Source organism: Conger conger, chromosome 4, assembly GCF_963514075.1.
Source record: "Conger conger chromosome 4, fConCon1.1, whole genome shotgun sequence".
Lineage (NCBI taxonomy): Eukaryota > Metazoa > Chordata > Actinopteri > Anguilliformes > Congridae > Conger > Conger conger.
The window spans coordinates 48,376,659-48,397,457 of NC_083763.1; the positions used below are offsets into that span (position 1 = coordinate 48,376,659).

General features: G+C 43.9%; 1 protein-coding gene across 1 annotated transcript in view; it reads left to right on the plus strand.

Annotated features, from left to right (window-relative positions):
* Positions 1-1,912: 1,912 nt before the first annotated feature.
* LOC133126487 (cyclin-dependent kinase 13-like) overlaps positions 1,913-20,799 on the plus strand; it is a 19,684-nt gene continuing 797 nt past the window's right edge. Inside the window, exons 1-14 of the mRNA XM_061238762.1 lie at positions 1,913-4,117; positions 8,623-9,171; positions 10,353-10,517; positions 11,066-11,205; positions 13,387-13,557; positions 14,051-14,240; positions 14,689-14,745; positions 16,626-16,727; positions 16,967-17,044; positions 17,272-17,388; positions 17,479-17,610; positions 18,382-18,578; positions 19,185-19,715; positions 20,134-20,799. The exon at positions 20,134-20,799 is cut by the window's right edge and continues 797 nt beyond it. Of these exons, the coding sequence (XP_061094746.1) occupies positions 3,003-4,117; positions 8,623-9,171; positions 10,353-10,517; positions 11,066-11,205; positions 13,387-13,557; positions 14,051-14,240; positions 14,689-14,745; positions 16,626-16,727; positions 16,967-17,044; positions 17,272-17,388; positions 17,479-17,610; positions 18,382-18,578; positions 19,185-19,715; positions 20,134-20,799 (4,210 nt within the window). The 5' untranslated portion in view covers positions 1,913-3,002. The remainder of the gene's footprint in view (positions 4,118-8,622; positions 9,172-10,352; positions 10,518-11,065; positions 11,206-13,386; positions 13,558-14,050; positions 14,241-14,688; positions 14,746-16,625; positions 16,728-16,966; positions 17,045-17,271; positions 17,389-17,478; positions 17,611-18,381; positions 18,579-19,184; positions 19,716-20,133) is intronic.

Genomic DNA, 20,799 nt, shown 5'->3' on the forward strand with positions numbered 1-20,799 from the left:
GACCTGCCTGACAAAGTGAAGTAGACCAAATGATCCTCAAAAGCTAGACATCATGCCGAGATCTAAAGAAATTCGGGAACAAATGAGAAAGAAAGTAATTGAGATCTATCAGTCTGGAAAAGGTTATAAAGCCATTTCTAAAGCTTTGGGACTCCAGCGAACCACAGTGAGAGCCATTACCCACAAATGGCGAAAACATGGAACAGTGGTGAACCTTCCCAGGAGTGGCCGGCCGACGAAAATTACCCCAAGAGCACAGCGACGACTCATCCAAGAGGTCACAAAATACCCCAAAACAACATCCAAAGAACTGCAGGCCTCACTTGCCTCAGTTAAGGTCAGTGTTCATGACTCCACCATAAGAAAGAGACTGGGCAATGGCAGAGTTCCAAGACGAAAACCACTGCTGAGCAAAAAGAACATTAAGGCTCGTCTCAATTTTGCCAGAAAACATCTTGATGTTCCCCAAGACTTTTGGGAAAATACTCTGTGGTCTGACAAGACAAAAGTTGAACTTTTTGGAAGGTGTGTGTCCCATTACATCTGGTGTAAAAGTAACACCGCATTTCAGAAAAAGAACACCATGCCAACAGTAAAATATGGTGGTGGTAGTGTGATGGTCTGGGGCTGTTTTTCTGCTTCAGGACCTGGAAGACTTGCTGTGATAAATGGAACCATGAATTCTGGTGTCTACTAAGAAATCCTGAAGGAGAATGTCCGGCCATCTGTTTGTGACCTCAAGCTGAAACGAACTTGGGTTCTGCAGCAGGACAATGATCCAAAACACACCAGCAAGTCCACCTCTGAATGGCTGAAGAAAAACAAAATGAAGCCTAGTCAAACCTGAATCCTATTGAGATGCTGTGGCATGACCTTAAAAAGGCGGTTCATGCTCAAACCCTTCAATGTGGCTGAATTACAACAATTCTGCAAAGATGAGTGGGCCAAAATTCATCCACAGCGCTGTAAGACTCATTGCAAGTTATCGCAAAAGCTTGATTGCAGTTGTTGCTGCTAAGGGTGGCCCAACCAGTTATTAGGTTTAGGGGGCAATCACTTTTTCACACAGGGCCATGTAGGTTTGGATTTTTTTTCTCCCTTAATAATAAAACTATTAAAAAAAAAAAAAAAAAATGTAATAGCATTCTGTTTACTTGTGTTGTCTGACTAATATTTAAATTTGTTTGATCTGAAACATTTAAGTGTGACAAACATGCAAAAAATAAGAAATCAGGAAGGGGCAAACACTTTTTCACACCACTGTGTATATATATATATATATATATATATATATATATATAATAAAGTCTAGGGTGCCTAAGACTGCTGGTGTAGTCTTCTGCATAAGGTAGACTTGGGGGTACCATGTACAAAAGGTGCTGTCATTTCTAAACGGTTCACCCGATGGATAAAAATACCATCAAATTAAAACTGACAGTCTGCACTTCAACCTCAGTGTCATTGTATCCTTTCAAGCTCAAAGTGCTAGAGAACAGAACAATGATAACAAAAAAGGTGTTGCTGTCAAATGAATTGTAGTGCTCACCATAAGTACAAGTCCACAAATCCCTAAACTAATTATTGTCCATCTATCTCAACACCAAAGTCGTTCACTCTGCATACCTTTGTTCCTGCATACATTGTTCTAGCCAGATGTTACCTTTTTGAATAGTCTTCGTCCTATTGCATCAGTAACACTCGGGAGCACACCATGCTCAACACAAGACAATAACTTTTCGAAAGTCCAGATCTGATTGGGATTTTACACCGCCTCATGTTGGGCGCTAAATTATATTAGAAAAAAGTGAGAATAGAAGGGGAAATATAGTGCTCGCTTACTAGAGGGAATACGGGTGAAAGGAAGCGATTTTCCGATCAACCCGGATGTTCCCGTTATGTAGGGGAAAGCGGCCATGTTGCGGCACTCACTCGGAATGTGTTGATTTTATACTACTGTAACATTGGGGCTGTTGTTAGCTTATTGCTACAAATTATGTCAGACTACCTGTAGAAAAAATAAACGAGGATTTGTGTCTGAAACACTTGACTGTTTTTCAGTTATCCTAAAATTCTTGCTGGAGAATTGTTTTTTGACTGTGGGAGGAACTTGTTAACCGGTGTCAGGGGTTTCCTTTGGCAGTGACGTATGAGAACAGCAGCAGGCAGTTTTGTAACAAACAGCAGCTCAGTCAATCTGAGACGCTAGCCAGCTCGATTGTTAATTTTCGGTTACGAAAATAACAAAGATACTATTAAGACGTAGCAGCGTAACTTAACTTTGTATTGTTCACACGTGGTTTAGGCAATACACTGTTAGAATGATCGATTCAAATGGGGATTTAAAAAAATCGTATGACGTTTTAGAGAATCTGCTCGAGTAGCTAAAGTTGGAAGTGGATTCGACGGTAGAGCTCCCTACTTCCTTATCGAAATGAAATGGGATGGCAGCGAACAAAGTTTATGAACTGATAGTCCAGTTATTTACGATATGATTTCCCCACATGCTGGAGATTTTACGTTTGGTGTTAGCAAACTAAATGAATAAAATTATATTTTCTTAAGGACTACGAGACTTAATTACTTGTTAACGTTCGATATCAATGTATTAAAAGTACCGTGGGTTTACAAGCACCCTCGACAAGCTGCTGGTTGTGTAGCAAGGGCTAATTAATCTTCAAACTATCCGCATCATGTTTAGTAGCTAATATAACCGGATAGCAAGGCAATTGTTTTTGTCAAGTTTTCTTTTCAAGGAAATGGAACGGCGAAATTGCAGTTAGCTCGTCAACTTGCTAGATAGCTTTACTAGTTACTGTGAATATGATGGCCCAACCGGCGTAGCTCGCCTTGCTAAAATGTCTGTTCCGAAAGTATCATAGGTAGTTTGCAGGTTTAGATAGCTAGCTAACGTTTTCCCAATGTAGTTTTGTATTGTTTACCTGTGGATATAAACAAGAATACCAAACTAGCCATCTGGATACTTGGATTCGGCAGATTGATAAATGCCGAAGTCGGAAGCGGTTCGAGGAAGGAGCCCTTCAGAGCAGAGAAATGCCAGACGGGACATGACAAGTGAACCTGGTAGCGGCGCATTATCTCAGGGAGAGAAATATCGTGACAAGAGCCGGACGTCGTCCTCTAGGCGAAAGAAACACAAGCATGGAAGGAAGAGACTGCAGCAAAATACATCTGAAGATTACAACAGTGAACGGATGAGCGTCTTTGAAAGAGACAGTGAACTTGAAACTTTAGTAGAATATGATGATGTCAGTTCACAGTCAGAGCGGTTCTCCGAGAGCCCCTCTCCAAACCCCGATCCGCATACCCAAAGACTCCAACCACAGCGTCTGGGCGATAATGAGTTCCTGGACTGCAGCGGCCCTGCATCGCCGAGGAGGAGGTCGAGGAAAGAGGGTCACTCCTCGTACCCCAGAAGAGACTTAAGCAGCCGATCGACCGAAAGGAACCGAAATGAAAAGGAACGCAAAAGAAAGGACCATCACAGCCGGGAGAGAGACGAATCTTGCAAGTCACGGAGAGGTAGCAGCGGCTACAAGCACAATAGTGACGGCGTGCGGAATAGCGACAGTAACGGGAAGAAGACAACTCCGGTAACGTCGACCATGACGTCGCTGGTTAAAAAGGAGTACAAACAGCACAAAATAAGAATGAGATTAGAAAAAGACCAACCATCGGCATATAGAGATGCCCCAAAAGCTTACAGAGACGATCGTGATGAGCACAGGGCCTACAGAAGTAGTCCTGGACTTAAAGAAGAAAGTCCATGTGGAACTTTTCATTCGCATAACTATGGCCATCCATCTCCTGGCGCTAGTTACAACCAACCCACATCCAGGAGAAGTCCCAGTTATGGGAACAAGAGACGCTCCCCAAGTCCTGCTTACTACGGCCGAGGTGTTGAGCCGTATAGCGCTTGTAACAGCTCGAGGTCGCCCGGCTCATACTCAATTAAAAAAAGACCGAGGTCTCCTACGAGTCCGTACAACAGCTACGGCCGACAGAGCCCTTACGAACCAGGAGAAATTACTTCCAGTCCATACGGTAGTCGAAGGCGATCAAGAAGTCCGTACCCAAAGTCATTCAGCCCGAGTCCAAGGTGGGTAAAGCAAGTTAACTTAATTTTAATGTAATCCGTTTATATGACAGCTAAGTTCTTTTAGTAAACGTTATCACTAATGTTAACTACAGTTGTGCAGCCAATTAACTTAAGCTAGACTATGTGGCTAGTTCGCAAAGTCGATTAACGGTAAAGTTAGCTGCTTTTACAACTGTTACGGTAAAGACCGAAATTTGCCAGCTCGTGTCTTGTGAACGGTTTACCCGGTAAATTAAATATTCAGTCTAATATTCAGAAGCAATACGATGTACATTAATTTTTATAAACTGAATGTAACTGATTTTGAGTCTGGAAGCTAAGGCCTAGTTCAGCTAATGCACCGATGCCAAAGCACCACAAGGCCAAGCTAAGTTTCAGTTCAAGTTACTTTATACTGAAAAGACAAAACTAAAAAAACAGGCTAGCTGAATAATAAGACACAGTGTACAACATGCAATAAGCCACGTGTCAAGACTTCAGAAAGTATTGCTTGCCGAATGTTTGTAAAACTGAAATGGGGAAAAATTATGCCGAACTTGCATGTTGGCTAGTATAGCTAGTACTGAGGATTGGCTAATGTGGCTATCAGTACATTGCCCTTGAGTTTAACGCAACGTGTGAAGTGGGACGTGTATAAGGTTGTTACCTGAAATACATTTTGCAATTTAGACATTAAGGAATATTAATGAGTTGCGTGTAAACACCATAAATCATTAAACTGATGGCGATGGATCTCTGTGTGTGAGATATACTTTTTTATGGGTCTTGCGTTTTGTCTTAACATTAGTTGAATTTGCGTTGCTGTCATGTAAATGTATAATAATGCCGATTAATGATTAGTGATGTTAATGATTCCTGCTTCAGTGCATTTCTGTCCATGCACAATTTATAACTGGCCTTTATTTTTATTATAAAAGTTGTAAATATGCCAACCTGATATATTTAGGTCAGTTTAATAGGGTAACTCTGATCCTCAGGGCACAATATGCATTTGGGATTTTGTTTGAACGGTTAATTAGATTTTATATGAACCTGCAGAACTGTGGTCTGTCATAACCTGATGGTAGTCTTTCAACTGAGTAACTTTCATGAATGTATGTTTCTGTGACTAGGACAGTTAACATTTAAAACATTTGAGGGTGATGGTGAGCTCACTGGCAACGCTTACTATTGCTGCAACCTCTATTGCTATTGATCCTGGCGTGCACAGGTGGGCATTTGCTCTCCTTCAAAGCATGGGATGTCAGCTGCTGCTTCTTCTCACACTGCTGTCAACAAATTCTGCTTCCACAAGGTGACCAGATGTCCCAGTTTGACCGTGACAGTCCCCTGTCCCCTGCAAAATGCCCAAATGTCCCAGTTTTCAGCAAATGCTCCCCAAATAATGCAAGGGCACACAGCTGGCCAAGAAACAGCGAATCAGTCAATTGTCCAATTGCATTTGGTCACGAAAGATGGGGTGACTGTATATGAGAAAAAGACTGTAATTCCTCCAAGTAGCTATCACCCAACATGGATGTAAATACCCTGAAATTAAAGCTGACAGTCTGCACTTCAACAATTGTATTCTGGTTTCATTTCCAGTATGGTGGAGTACAGAGCCAAAACTACAGAAATTGTGCCACTGTCCAAAGTACAATCTTATGGATTGTTCTGTATTTCTACCATTGTGTAAAGCTGGCAGGTTGTCAGAAATGTCTGCAAATATTGAAAATATGCATCACGGAGAATGTCTGTATCAACTGGAAACAAACGCCCCCCCCCAAAAAAAAAAAAAAAAGAAGAACACGATGCGTTACTCTGCAGCCTCTGATATACTTCAGAGACTTGAGATACTTTTGACAAACATCGTGAAGTGGGGCTTTTTGTCAGAAATCGATCACTTTCTCACCTCACCCTTTTAGATTTGAAGGTTGTCATATCATCCTGCAGCTTTTGGATTTTGTTCCATACTGATTCTAGTGTAAACAAATTGCAATTTAGTTGAAGTATGCATATTTTAGGATCTAACTGCTCTTAGTAAAACGATTTCCCACATAACATCACATATGTTTTAGCATAATTATCACATGATGTTGCTAAATTTAAACCTCTGAGCCCACGTAATCTGCCTTTGAGCCAAAAGCCTTTCGACTCCATTTGAGAACATTTGAAAAGTTAGTTGTTAGTTACAGTGCATCCGGAAAGTATTCACAGCGCTTCACTTTTCCCACATTTTCTTATGTTACAGCCTTATTCCAAAATGGAATAAATTCATTTTTTTCCTCAAAATTCTACACACAACACCCCATAATGACAACATGAAATAAGTTTTATGTACATAAGTATTCACAGCCTTTGCCATGAAGCTCAAAATTGAGCTCAGGTGCATCCTGTTTCCACTGATCAACCTTGAGATGTTTCTACAGCTTAATTGGAGTCCACCTGTGGTACATTCAGTTGATTGGACATGATTTGGAAAGGCACACACCTGTCTATATAAGGTCCCACAGCTGACAGTGCATGTCGGAGCACAAACCAAGCATGAAGTCAAAGGAATTGTCTCGAGGCACAAATCTGGGGAAGGGTACCGAAAAATTTCTGCTGCTTTGAAGGTCCCAATGAGCACAGTGGCCTCCATCATCTGTAAATGGAAGAAGTTCAGAACCACCAGGACTTCCTAGAGCTGGCCGCCCGTCTAAAGCAATCGGGGAGAAGGTCCTTAGTGAGGGAGGTGACCAAGAACCTGATGGTCACTCTGTCAGAGCTCCAGCTTTCCTCTGTGGAGAGAGGAGAACCTTCCAGAAGGACAACTATCTCTGCAGCAATCCACCAATCAGGCCTGTATGGTAGAGTGGCCGTGAAGCATGGTGGTGGCAGCATCATGCTGTGGGGATGTTTTTCAGCGGCAGGAACTGGGAGACTAGTCAGGATTGAGGGTAAGATGAATGCAGCAATGTACAGAGACATCCTGGATGAAAACCTGGTCCAGAGTGCTCTTGACCTCAGACTGGGGCGACGGTTCATCTTTCAGCAGGACAACGACCCTAAGCACACAGCCAAGATATCAAAGGAGTGGCTTCAGGACAACTCTGAATGTCCTTGTGTGGCCCAGCCAGAGCCCAGACTTGAATCCGATTGAACATCTCTGGAGAGATCTGAAAATGGCTGTGCACCGACGCTCCCCATCCAACCTGATGGAGCTTGAGAGGTGCTGCAAAGAGGAATGGGCGAAACTGCCCAAAGATAGGTGTGCTAAGCTTGTGGCATCATATTCAAAAAGACTTGACGTGATTTCTTAGTTTTTTATTTTTAATAAATTTGCAAATATTTCAAACTTCTTTCATGTTGTCAATGGGGTGTTGTGTGTAGAATTTTGAGGAAAAAAATGAATTCATTCCATTTTGGAATAAAGCTGTAACATAACAAAATGTGGGAAAAGTGAAACGCTGTGAATACTTTCCGGATGCACTGTATTTAGTGGTTAGCCTATTTTGCTCCTCAATCCCTCTCAATTGTTTTCTCTCCACTTAAGCTACAGTTTTGCCACTGTCCAAGTTAACACGGAGAGCTGACCGCAGGCGGTGGAGGTGGAGGGAGAATTGGGCTCTGGGTGTAGTTAGGGAAACAAAAAAATATTTCACTCCTCTTTGCGAACTTTTTGTGGCATTAAATGCAGACTGTTGTACTTCACAAACTGGTAGTTTTCAGTAAAATATATTGACTTTTGAATAGACTGTTTTATTAAATTGGTACCTTTTAAAACCTATTTTCTGCTATGACTATAGCGTGATCTTGTGCTTTTGTAATGGCAGTAGCCTACAGCCTGTTGCCGTGTGGGTCTGTAGTGCTAGTCGTGCATTGGCCGCAGAGTGGCATAAACGCCGTCGCTCGGGGGCGACATAGCTCAGGCAGTAAGAGCAGTCGTCTGGCAGTCGGAGGGTTGCCAGTTCGACCCCCCGCCAGGGCTGTGTCAAAGTGTCCCTGAGCAAGACACCTAACCCCCAAATGCTCCTGACGAGCTGGTTGGCACCTTGCATGGCAGCCAATCGCCGTTGGTGTGTGAGTGTGTGTATTACATTACATTACATTATTGGCATTTGGCAGACGCTCTTATCCAGAGCGACGTACAACAAAGTGCATACCCATAACCAGGGATAAGTTCGCTGAAAGACCCTAGAGGGAAGTACAATTTCAACAAAGATAAGGACGAGGGCCTTTTTTTTTTTTTTTTTGGAGAACAAATAAACAAACAGAGCAAAAGTGACCAAAGTGAACTATCCAAACACTGCTTACCTAGCCAACTAAAAATACCGATACACAAAGCACATCACAGAGACAACAATTAAGGTTCACAGGGAGGTAGGGAGGGACGGGGAGAGGTGCTGCTTGAAGAGGTGTGTCTTCAGCTTGCGTGTGTATGAATGGGTGAATGAGCAGCATCAATTGTACAGCGCTCTGGATAAAGGTGCTATATAAATTCCAACCATTTACCATTAACCATTTACCATCTCTTTCCCACGCAGGCGAGCCGGGAAGTCCAGCAGCCGCAGCCCGTACCCCCCCCGCCGCTCCCGCTCCCGCAGCCGGCCCTCCAGCCTCTCCCCCAGCACGCTGACGCTGAAGAGCAGCCTGGCCGCCGAGCTCAGCAAGCAGAAGAAGGCAAAGGCGGCTAAGGCTGCCGCCGCCGCCCAGGCCAAGTCCTCAAGCAGTGCCTCCACACCCACCAAGGGGTCTTCCTCCGGCAGTGCCCCCCAGCCCTGCCCCGGCGTCAAGAGGGCCCGGCCTCCGTCCCCGTCCCCGCTCAAAAAGGGGCCCCGGACTCCCGCATCCAGTCGGCCCCAGTCCCCAGTCGACCTGCCTCCCAAGCAGACCACGCCGCTGCCCCTTCCCCTTCCCAGCAAAGAGAACAAGGGGAGGGATGACTCTGCCTTTCAGAAACTCCGGGACAAGAGGAAACCGTCTGCTCAGACGGGGGGAAAGGAGCAAGTGCGCTCCATTGACTCACCCATCCATACACTGGCCTCCCTGCCCATACCTCCAGCCCTTCTTGAGCACCTGGATGGAACTGATAGGTGAGTGTGCCATGCTACAGGTATGGGAAAATAACTGGAACATGAAGCAGATAATAAAATGGATAGCTCTCATCTCAGAACTGCTAACCTATTCATGCTCAACCTAAAGAATGGAATTTATTGACTTCAGCTTCTGTCTTGTATTTGAATATTGGCAGGTACTTTAAAGGAGTATGAAGAGTCAAGCAAACCAAAAACGTTGTAATTAACTAAAGAAAATAACGAAAGAAATTGTTAACATAGGATTATTACAAGAGGTTTCTTTTCAGGTTAATTTCCAGTACAGGTTTTGTAGTATAGGTTTTTAAAGGCTTGGTTTCTCTGAATAAGAGTTGTGTTTTTTTCTCAGCACCAATGTGACCGTTGGATAGATGGTGAAGGTGAAACTAAAAGAAAGCCTGTTTTATCCTCATTCTAGCTGGTAACCCTATAATGGATTGAATAATTTTCTCAATAAATGTAATATTTAATATAATTGTGTTCTCACCAATTTTTCTATGCTGGTCATGTTTTGTTTAACATTTATTTTCCATCAGCAGAAACAAGGTTTCTCTTTTGATTTTTTCAGTAGGCGCAGTTGCTATCAGGCCCATAACAGAAATTTGTGGCGTTTCATTCTCTGCACAGCAGTGAATTGAGGGTTCTTTTAACCACACTAAGAAGTTGCAGATTACATTATTCCTTTAGAACATCAAGTATATTGAGCTTTGAGGATCATATGCTCTTCTTTTGAACACACCACATCTAATGTAAAATACAATTTTAAAATGGTTATGAAGGAAAGTCTTGTGTAAGAAGCTGTTTTCAAGTTTCAGGGGAAACTGTACCACTCACTTCCTAATAGCCCAGCACAAACGTATTTGTCCTTGACGATAAAATTCCTCCAGACAAAACATGGTGCCGATTCGAGGTAATGCAAAATTGTGCATAATGCTCGGTGTGGAGCATTAGTTGTATTTGCTGCTGTATTAGTCCAGTAATTGATTCATCCCTCACTTTTGCGCTCGTGTTGCGCATTTTTGCTCACGGAGGACTGTCGGAGTGGAAAGTTGCATTCCACTTCACTGCTGCCATTTGAAACTGTGGCGTAATGTCTCGTTCCTGCACTCGTCACCAGTGAAACCCAGCCCCTGTTAACTGCTGTTCTCTCCCTCTCCCTCTCTCTCTCCATGTGGCTCCAGCTTGAAGGACTGCCTGAAGTCACGCTCGGGGAAGAGGGGAGAGCACAAGACTCAGCAGCTCCTCAGTGACCTCCCCCTGCCCCCTGAGTTAACCGGTGGCGAGCCAAGCTCTCCTCAAAGCCCACTAGAAGACAAGAAGACCCTAGGGCTCCGTCGTAGGCCCAAGTGCGTCACGGTTTGCTCATTTCCCTTTGTCCTCTGCACCAGTCTTTACGATTACAAAGTGATGTGGTCAAGTGAAACTCAGATTGTGGATAGTGTTTACTGACGTTGCTAAATGTTTGTTTTAAAGTTAGCTAAGTGGCAAGATGCGTGGTGCAGTCTGTAGGGGAGACTGACAGTATTTGCGTGTTCCCATTCATGCTGTATGGGTTCCCATTCATCCTGCCCTGGCACCTTCTGAGCTGAGGTCCCTGTTATCATCTCTGCTTTGTCCATGTCTGAATAAAGCGAAAAAATATAAGAAGGCACACTGCTCTGCATTAATATAAATCTAGTTCACTGTATTGGACCAGTGATGGCATGTTAACATATCATATGTCCAGCAAAGTTCATGAGTATATGCAAGTGGCTTATCCATCCTGGTACTACTACTACTACCCGGCACACTCCACAAATGCTTTTCTTCTGTGATTTTTCATAACCCTGTCTGTGCTGATTCACAAGTTAAATTTGGCTGCTTTAAATTTGAAACATCTTCTTTCCGTGTTCAGGATATGTGGACCTCGGTTTGGTGAATTCAAAGAGAAAGAGATCGACTGGGGGAAACGCTGCGTCGACAAGTTTGAGATAATTGGGATCACGGGCGAGGGCACCTATGGGCAGGTGTACAAGGCTAAAGACAAAGACACTGGTGAGAACATCCTCTATGATTGGGGAAGCGAGATTAATTTTTTTTTTTGTGTACACGTTAATTTATGGATAAATCCGGTCACTGAATGCTTGGTCCAGTGTCCATAAATTATTCATTTTACCCATGTCAAATATTTTGGGCCTTCTAGAGTTTAAAGGGATATTAATCTCAGATTAGATGTACAGTGAGCTACGTAATGTTTTTTCTTGCCATATTCTGCCTTGATTTGGCTCTGTACTCCACAACTTTTTCAAGATTTGTAAGCAAACAATTGTGGTTAAATTTCAGATTCTCAGCTTTTATTAAAGGTTATTTTTAGACATTTTAGTTTCACTCTGTAGAAATGGCAGCTTGTGTTATACATAATCCCTGAAATCTTTGGGACAAATGGTTTCACACTGGTGTTTCAGATTAGTCAGGTGTGTTCATTTGATTCCTTAGTGCCAATATAAAAGCTTCCAGTTTCTAGTCTTGATTCTATGCTTTTGATTGCCCTTGGTGTATGTTGTTATCTGCTCAAGCAAATGACTCCAAACCCATTGGACTTGCACTTCACCAAGACATTTGGAGAGATTTTGGACCATTCCTCTATCCTTGCAGGATCCTTCACATTCTTGGGTTTGGGCTTATCAACTGCTTTCTTCAGTTCAGCCCACAGATTTGATTGAGGTCTAGCGCTTGAGATGGCCATTGCAGAACATGCTTTTTGTTGTCACAGAACCTATGTTTCTGTGTGGTTTGTCCACCTACAGCCAAGTCTCTGCCTTGTGGTAAAGATTGTCAGCCAAAATGGCCTGATCTTCAGTGGAATCCATTATACCATTGGTCTAAACAATACCCATGGACCTCTGTAATTAAAACCGCCCTAAAACATCACTGACCCACCAACGTATTTCACTGCCTCTCCTTTATGCATCTCTGTTTCAATGCCATTCATGCCGATGCAGTAGCTGACAAAAAGATTCAATTTGGACCAATGCAGATGGCACTCCAAGAATTTTTTAACAGACCTTTTGCTAGCTATTTTATGCATTAGCTTTTATTTTAAGTTCAATGCACTGGAGTACACATACAAAATGATATATAATAAAAAAATATATATATATAAAAGTGTAATACTTGTGTAATTTCACACCATTTTTTTCTATCGACTGCCTGGAAAGTGATTTTACATCATTGTGTACCAGTGGGCGTATATGTCTGTCAATTGTTTGTTCTCCTCCAATCAATATACTTTTCACACAGTGGCATGCATACATTTGACGTCAAATAGACTCCCCGCCCTTCAAAAATTCCACGGAAAAACCTGTTTCACTTGTGCCTACGTCACAAAAAGTGGAAGATAGTGCTGCTCTAACTTTAACTTCCGCTTCAGCTTGTCCTTAAACTATTACATTCGTAAACTCAAGAATTATAGCCTGATCTCATAATTAAGGGAAGTCTGGCCCACAGGGTTCAAGAAGCTTGCATTATGTCTGCTGATGTATTCTCTCCATTGAGAATCTAGCCAATATCTTTTGCATAGTGTAATAATGGGGAAATGAATTAGTTCTCCAAAAAAACACCCCCGGGCTATACGGGAGACGCACCTTTTCAATGAATTTAATTGTCAAAGGGCGCTGCTTTCAATCCAATAGCCCAAACATAATGTATGTAAAGTCAGTTGGCTTCGTAATACGGAAAACCCAGGGTTAGATCTTAGGTGAACTCGCTAACCCCATAATCTTGCTTCATAGTACACACCCCAGGAGCTGTAATGGCGAATCCCAGTTTTGTGGCTCTGTATTAAAGTTTCATTATGTCGTATTTGTAAAAACGTGAATACTTTTAAAACCTGTTGCTTGATAAAGGATGATGTAATAAATCAGAATGCGCATAAGAATCAGTAAGCTGTAGTTTAAAGATTAATAGATTCAAATATTAAAGATTAGGCTGCATGCCAAAGAGGCATTTCAGCCTGTAATGATATGGCCATTAAATTTGCTGTTGGCATGAAGGTGCCCCACTGCTAAGTTCCATGGAGGTCACGCTTAGCACCGCAGTGATGATTGCTCCACCTGACCTACATTTACTCAGTAAGAGGGAACACTCGATTTGAATATAACCTTAATTGACACTACTGTTGCAAACAAAAATGGAATCCAGTGAACACCTGTTGAAAATCTCTCTCCCACCCGGCAGCGGAAATGGTGGCCTTGAAGAAAGTTCGGCTGGACAACGAGAAGGAAGGCTTCCCGATCACGGCCATCCGTGAGATCAAGATCTTGAGACAGCTCAACCATAAGAGCATCATCAACATGAAGGAGATTGTGACTGACAAGGAGGATGCCGTTGACTTCAGGAATGATAAGGGTAAGTCTTATTGTAGTTGGTACCTGACTGACCTACTTGCACAAAGCAGAAGTTGGCTTTGCCATTGCATTTTTCACAAGGGAATCCAAAAAATATTACCCAAGAAATTGTTTCCTGTAACTTCCAGGATATTGGCAAATCTCTTGCCACTCTTATTTGGTAAACAGCAGACCTGAGCTTGTCTGGTGTATTGGAACATATGAAATGCTCCTCCAAAAACTCCACCATCTGCTCCTCTTTGTTCGCTCAGTTGCACTAGGCAAGATCAATCAAGCACAGAAAAGTATTTAAATCCAAAACAATTACATGTTTGATCCAGGTCTGGAATACAGAGGGAAAGATGTGAAGTGATGTGATCCCATCATGGGATTTGAAATAAAAGTAGTCTAAAATAATGCAATTAAATACAGTTTTCAGTCTTCACATTTAGATACTCAAGTCTTTCATTTGGATTTGGACTGGCTCTCACTCATGTACACTATGGTTTGCCCAGGTGCATTCTACCTGGTGTTTGAATACATGGACCATGACCTGATGGGGCTTTTGGAGTCTGGCCTGGCCCAATTCAATGAGAGCCACATCAAGTCATTCATGCGGCAACTGCTAGAGGGCCTGGACTACTGCCACAAGAAGAACTTCCTGCATAGAGACATCAAGTGCTCCAACATTCTGCTCAATAACAAGTATGCTTTCTGGCTGTTAAGAATGGTGGGGATGTTGAATTTGCATGTCATGTCAGCAGGAATCTTCATTTATACGCTTATGAAAGTATTTTTCAAAATTGGTGTTAAGTTGTGTTAAATGTTTCCGAAGTATGTTTATTTCATTTGGACTGATTATTTGTGAGATCAGACCGACTGACAATCATGAGAAGCTTTACTGACATTGTCATTCTGAGCAGAAATGAATAAAATGTGTTTAAATACATGACATTTTATTAAAATAGGTAATTTTTTTAATTTAATAATGGTAGTATAGTATCTCATGCTTATATTTTTTAAATAATGATAAATTTGGGGGAACAAGGTGCTTTTTGAAATGAAAAAAGGAAAGTTCTGATGGTTGAAACCATGCTCGACCCCATAAAAGTACTTTGTGTTTGACTAGTGTTTTGTTCTTTGGTTCCACTAGGGGGCAGATTAAGCTTGCAGATTTTGGTCTGGCCCGACTCTACAACTCTGAAGAAAGGTAAATGCTCAGTCATAGTGATTTTCTCAACTACATTGTCTGTATCACTCAGTAGTCTATTGAGCTGTTCATTGAAACGGTCCACTCCTAAGAAGATATTACTCATATTCAGTGTTTGTGAGACAAAGATAGATGGGTAAAGATAAATGCAAAACCAATTGAAACCATAGTAAACATTACGTATTGCATTACATCACATGAATTTAGCTGACACACGTATGTATGCTGTTTTGTAATATAGGAGAAAAGTGCATCAATATGAGCATTTGTGCCAGACCTGGTTGTCAACATTCCCTGACTAGCAAGTAGAGATGTGACATTTACAAAGCACTAGTGCAAGCTAGCTACTATGCTAATCAAGAACCAAAATCCTGAATGCATACCAATTGTATCCATATGAAAAGCCTTAAGAAGAGAAGAATAAACACCATTGGTAGACATCAACATCTCTCAGCAAATACAAGTGGTAGATTGAACAAAAGTGCATTTGATAAATCGTTGCTCAATGATCTTCTGAAGGGAGTTTGGAATGTACAAGCTTACAAGTGCGTTAGTAATGGAGTATAAAAAAATGTGTATTTGACCTGTAACGCAACTACTAAATTCAAGGCACCAGTCTAAAAGTCTATTTTCCCAAGTATAAGAGTTAATATAAATATTAGTTATTAATATAAATGTCTATTATTATGTGTGATTTATTGTTTGGTTTAATGTGGTTATTAATGCGTTCATTTCTACAGCACAAATGATGCAATAAATAATTTGGCCTGAATTCTTAAAGAGCATACGCAAAGCTGAAAGACATGTAATTTTGGTTTGATGGACATTTCACAAAAGTAGTCACTCTGCTTAACTTGCTTTTTCTGTTTTTATCATTCATAAATGGAAGCAAGAGTTCCAATAGCTGATGGATTACAACATTAATTCACATAGTGTATAAAAAAAAAAGGGGGGGGGGGTTGATATTATAGAATGTTCAAAATATTAAGGATCATAAATAATAGTGACTATAACAAACTCGCTTTGATATTTTTGCACAAGGGTTCATATTAAAATATCCATCAATTTAATTGGCTTGTTTTTGCCAAAAAAATATTTTGCAGTTGTAACATTTCTGGAGAATTACTAAATCTCTTCTGGGAGTGTGTGCAGGTGTCTGTCGAAGCAATACAGTCGTACTATGTTTTCTCAGAGATATAAATAAAGACTGACAATGCGCTCTGCTGCCAGATTTACAGTAAAAGGGAACTGGTGGGTTTGGGTTAGCACAGAGTAGCTTTTGAGAATCCCATAAATAGTACACTGTCTTCAAAAATGTCTGCTGTAGGCCTCAGTTAGCAGCTGTTACTTGTTATATCTTGGCCTGCTTCAGATGAGTTAGTCAGGGGGGAAACGTTAGTTATAGAACTTCATATTAAACGTTTATATTACAAGACAGGAAACCAACTTGCATGACACTGCAAAAGGAACCATCGATACTGCCTTCACAACATGTTAATAGGTCTGTAGTACATGACATGGAGCTCATTCTGGGCTGCCACTGTAACCCATGCTGTTGAAGAACCACTGACATAACCTAGTACAGGGGTGTATGGCTCCTTTCCAAAAAAAGGGCTAGTGTAGATGCAGGTTCTTGTTTTAGCTCAGCACTACAGCAACACCTCGATAAGTAGAGTATGGTGTCTTGGTGTTGGGCTTCTGCACCCACATCAGCCCTTTCAGATAAGAATGGACCCCCGACTTAGAGTGTAAGGTCATGGTGAATTCAGTGATTTCATTTATCTTTCGCGTAATTTTGTTTGTCCTCCATCGTTTGTAGCTATTACAGAATTGAGAAAGGCCCATGGACTGACGTGTTGATTGATGTGTGTGTTCGACAGCCGTCCCTACACTAATAAGGTGATCACCCTTTGGTACCGACCGCCGGAGCTCCTACTGGGGGAGGAAAGATACACGCCTGCCATAGACGTCTGGAGTTGTGGGTAAGGTCTTCACTGTTGTGATAGTATGATGCTTGACATTTTTCCTTTAGCCCTTTTTCAAGGCCAGCAGTAGTTCTGTTTTCAGATTATATGTACCAAAAGATTCCCCTCTTTAGTTTTAGATGGAAATGGTTCAGCAGTACCTACCCTGACCCTACCCTGGCCTGTTTGTAGTCGTTGTTGCCTTATACACTTAATTTTTATATCAATGCTTTCTTATCGTTTTGTTTTCTCGACAGTTGCATCCTGGGAGAACTGTTTACAAAGAAGCCTATCTTTCAAGCCAACCAGGAGCTTGCCCAGTTAGAGCTCATTAGGTAAGTTTTGATTTTGTAAGGCTGGGCTGCTGTTGATACAGCATGTATTGTTGTATTGGTCTCTTTCTTTGTTTTTTAATATCTGACTCATCTGAATGACACAATGCTTGAGTAACACCCACCTAACCTCCCATCTGTGTACTTTGCTTGCGTGTGTGTTTTGAGGCTTTTCCTGAAGTCATGACCAGCCTATGACGGTGGAATCCCTTCTGACCCTTTCTCCACAGCCGAATCTGTGGAAGTCCTTGCCCTGCCGTGTGGCCCGACGTGATCAAGCTGCCATACTTCAACACCATGAAACCAAAGAAGCAGTATCGAAGACGGTTGCGGGAAGAGTTTGCGTTGTACGTGCCGCCATCTTAAACAACAGTTTTACCAGTCATTCAAATTAGCTTGTTTTTTATGCGAAGTGACGTGACTCTCTCCTTGGACAGTTTACCTCCTACAGCCCTGGATTTGTTTGACAACATGCTGGCATTGGACCCTAGCAAGCGCTGCATGGCTGAGCAAGCTCTCAACAGTGACTTCCTCAGGGATGTTGACCCGGCCCAGATGCCAACGCCAGAGTAAGTGTTCTACATTCGTAGAGCGAAGCTTCCCCACTTGTTCGGACTATTTGTTGATGAGATAATGAGCGCCTTTCTGTAGATGAGACGGAGTCATGTTCATAGGGTTCTCCTTCCGTTCTCCCATCAAGTCATCTAATGTGGTTTCAAGCATGATCTGTTGCACATGGAACCTGTCCAGATTTTCTTCTCTCTCCCCCCTGATTAGTACTTTTTGGACTAAAGTATTAAAGCTAGCCAATTCTTGATTACCTGTCACCAACTTTTTCTTTAGATCTGAATTAAAACATTTCTCCAAATGTTTTTTTAATCTTTCAAGTCAAAAGGTGACATGACGAAGTGACTGCTGGAAATATTTTTTAGTTAAACATTCCTTATTAGTTACGCATTTGGTCCGTTAAGCATTCTTGAATCTTCTGCGCACCATATGAGACGTGAGTCATAAAGGCTGTTTAACGGACTTCTGGTCTTCTTTAAACAGCTGGTATTGACCAGACCCCCTGGCCCCTTTCCTCTGCTTCCTTAGTGTACTATCAACAGCTGTACTGACCAGATCTCCCTGGCCCCTTTCCTCTGTTGGCTTATAGCATACTATCAAAAGCTAGTGTTAACCAGCCTTCTCCCCTGCCCTTTTGTCTGTCCCCTTATAGTGCACCATCAACTGCTGGTACTAACCAGATCTCCCTGGCCCCTTTCCTCTCTTCCCTTATAGTGTACTATCAAAAGCTGGTACTAACCAGACCCCCTTACCCCTTTCCCCTCTCTCCCCAGCCTCCCCCTGTGGCAGGACTGTCACGAGCTGTGGAGCAAGAAGAGGCGGCGGCAGAGGCAGGCCGCAGAAGAACCGGCCGCGCCGAAGGCTCCCCGTAAGGAGCTGGGGCCGGACGACAGTCACAGCAGCACCCCCCAGGGCCTCCCTGCCCCGGGCTTGCCCAAGCCCTCCAGCAACGCATCCTCCGCACCGCCCGGTCAGTGGGTCCCGTGTCATACACTAGCATCACAGTTTTTTTATTTTATTTTTTTAAACAAGACGTGTCCATGACAGCAACAAAGTATGAAATTGACATAAAATTGTACAGGTGTGTGACACTGAAAGTGCGTCATTTTAAATCAGGTTTTACCCTTCGTCTGTTCTGGTTCAAGGCTAAACCGTATGGAGGCATTGATATGCGTTTGTGATGCTCTTTTTTGTTTGTGAATACACCAACATTTTGGGAAATTTTACTTTTTTTCCCCACTTACCCAGACGAAATGTTCGAAAAGCAGGCAAGCTACAAAAACGGACGTGTGTACAGCAGACCTGGGTCAAATGCATAATACTTTTGGATTCAAATGCTTTTCGACGCGTTACTGAGCTTGTCCGTTTGGTGTATTGGAACCTATGAAAGACTCCTTTAAAACATGCAAACCCCACCTTCTGGTCCTCTTGGTTGGCTCGGTTGCACCAGGCAAGATCAATCGAGCACAGGGAAGTATTTAAATACAAAACCATTACGTACTTCACCCAGGTCTAGTGTACAGTTCTCTTCAGCATTGACTGACTGACATTGTCCGGACGCCCCCCCTCCCTGCAGACTCGAAAACCCCCAGCTCGCAGCTGACGCAGGAGCAGCTGACCGTGCTACTCAACCTGCTCCAGTCCAAGAGCTCGGTCAACATGGCGCAGCTGGCCCAGGTGATGAACGTCAGGGTGAACCCCGAGACTCTGCAGCAGCTCACCAAGGTCTCGCTGCCCGCCAACGTCCTGGCCGAGCCTCTTCCTCCTCCTCCTCCTCCCCCCCCGGCGGAGGTCCCCCAGCCCGGGGGCGCACCCTGCACCCCTCCCCCGCCCGGGAAGCCGGAGGAGACGGCCTCCACTGTGGCACAGGGTGCCTTCACCGCGCTCCTGGCTCAGCTGCTCAAGGTCCAGCAGATGCAGAGGAAGGAGTTAGGGGAGGACGGGGACGGGGCCGGTCCCCAGTCGGTTGGGGCGGAAGGGGAAGGAGCCGGTTCCCGTTCAGTTGGGGTGGCGGGGGACGCAGCCACTCCCGCTTCGGTCGGGGCGGGGGACCCAGAGCCTCCCTCAAAGCCTTGGCAGCCCCCGGAGCCCAGCCCCATATCACCAGGTAAATACCGGTGTCCTCCCGCTTTGCAATTATGTCACCAAGTGTTGACAATTTGGAGAATTTGTCTCCAAATCTGGCTACATTTAGTGGTTATTTGTAACAATCACTACTGGCAATGGAAAGTAATGATTCTACACTGTAATTCTACACTGGTAGAACTTAAAAAAAAAAAAAAAAAAAAAAAAAATACTCATACTCACAGACGCATCAATTCATTGTTGCTTTTATTTTTATCAGACATCTCAAGTCTTCAGAAAGTCTGGCAGTCTTTTGGATTTAGGCCTGAGCTCCCTGCCCAGGAGAGGAAATAAGCCGTTAGAAAAATATAAGCAGTAATGTTAGTACTGTGTAGTAGGACCCAGCTATCATGGCCAGCTAATTATTAATGTTACTGAATGTTGTGTCTCCCCTCTTACAGCCTCTGAGGGCGACGCTCCACCCCCCCAGCCTCCCGACGCACTGGATCCCTCGTGTATCCTCCCCCCGGACCAAAGACCCCCAGAGCCCCCCGAGCCTCCGCCATCTGTCTGCGAGGACCTGGACTACCGGCGGGTCGCCGGGGCCGACGGCGGGGGAGGGGCAGGCCGGACGCTGACAGTCGACGGCGAAGGCGGGCTGGGCAGGGACGCGGGACCGGCACCGGAGCCCAATTACCCGCCTCCCCCGCCCCCTCCGCAGCCCGAGGGGCCTAGCTACACCAACGACTATGCCATGGACGGCAGCTTCCACCCGCTTCCCCCTCCCTTCCCCTCCTCGGTTTACCCCACCGATGGCTTCAGAGCCAGCTACCTGGGCGGGATGCTTGGGGGGGGACTCCCCTCCCACTCCCTAAGGGAGTTCTTCAGCCACACGCCCCCCCCGGGGTCCTCCTCATCCTCGGCTCCCCCGCACACCCAGGGCTACCACGAGCCTTACCCGCACAGAGGGGCCCCGGGCTCGGGCCCGGTGTTCAGCGGCGACAAGGACCACCGCTTCGAGTACAATCACGTCCCCCCGCCACCTGTCGACGGCCACCCGCACCCTGCCGGAGCGCACGGCTACAACCACGCGCCGAGCTGGCAGGACGGCCCGCCCCCTCCTCTGC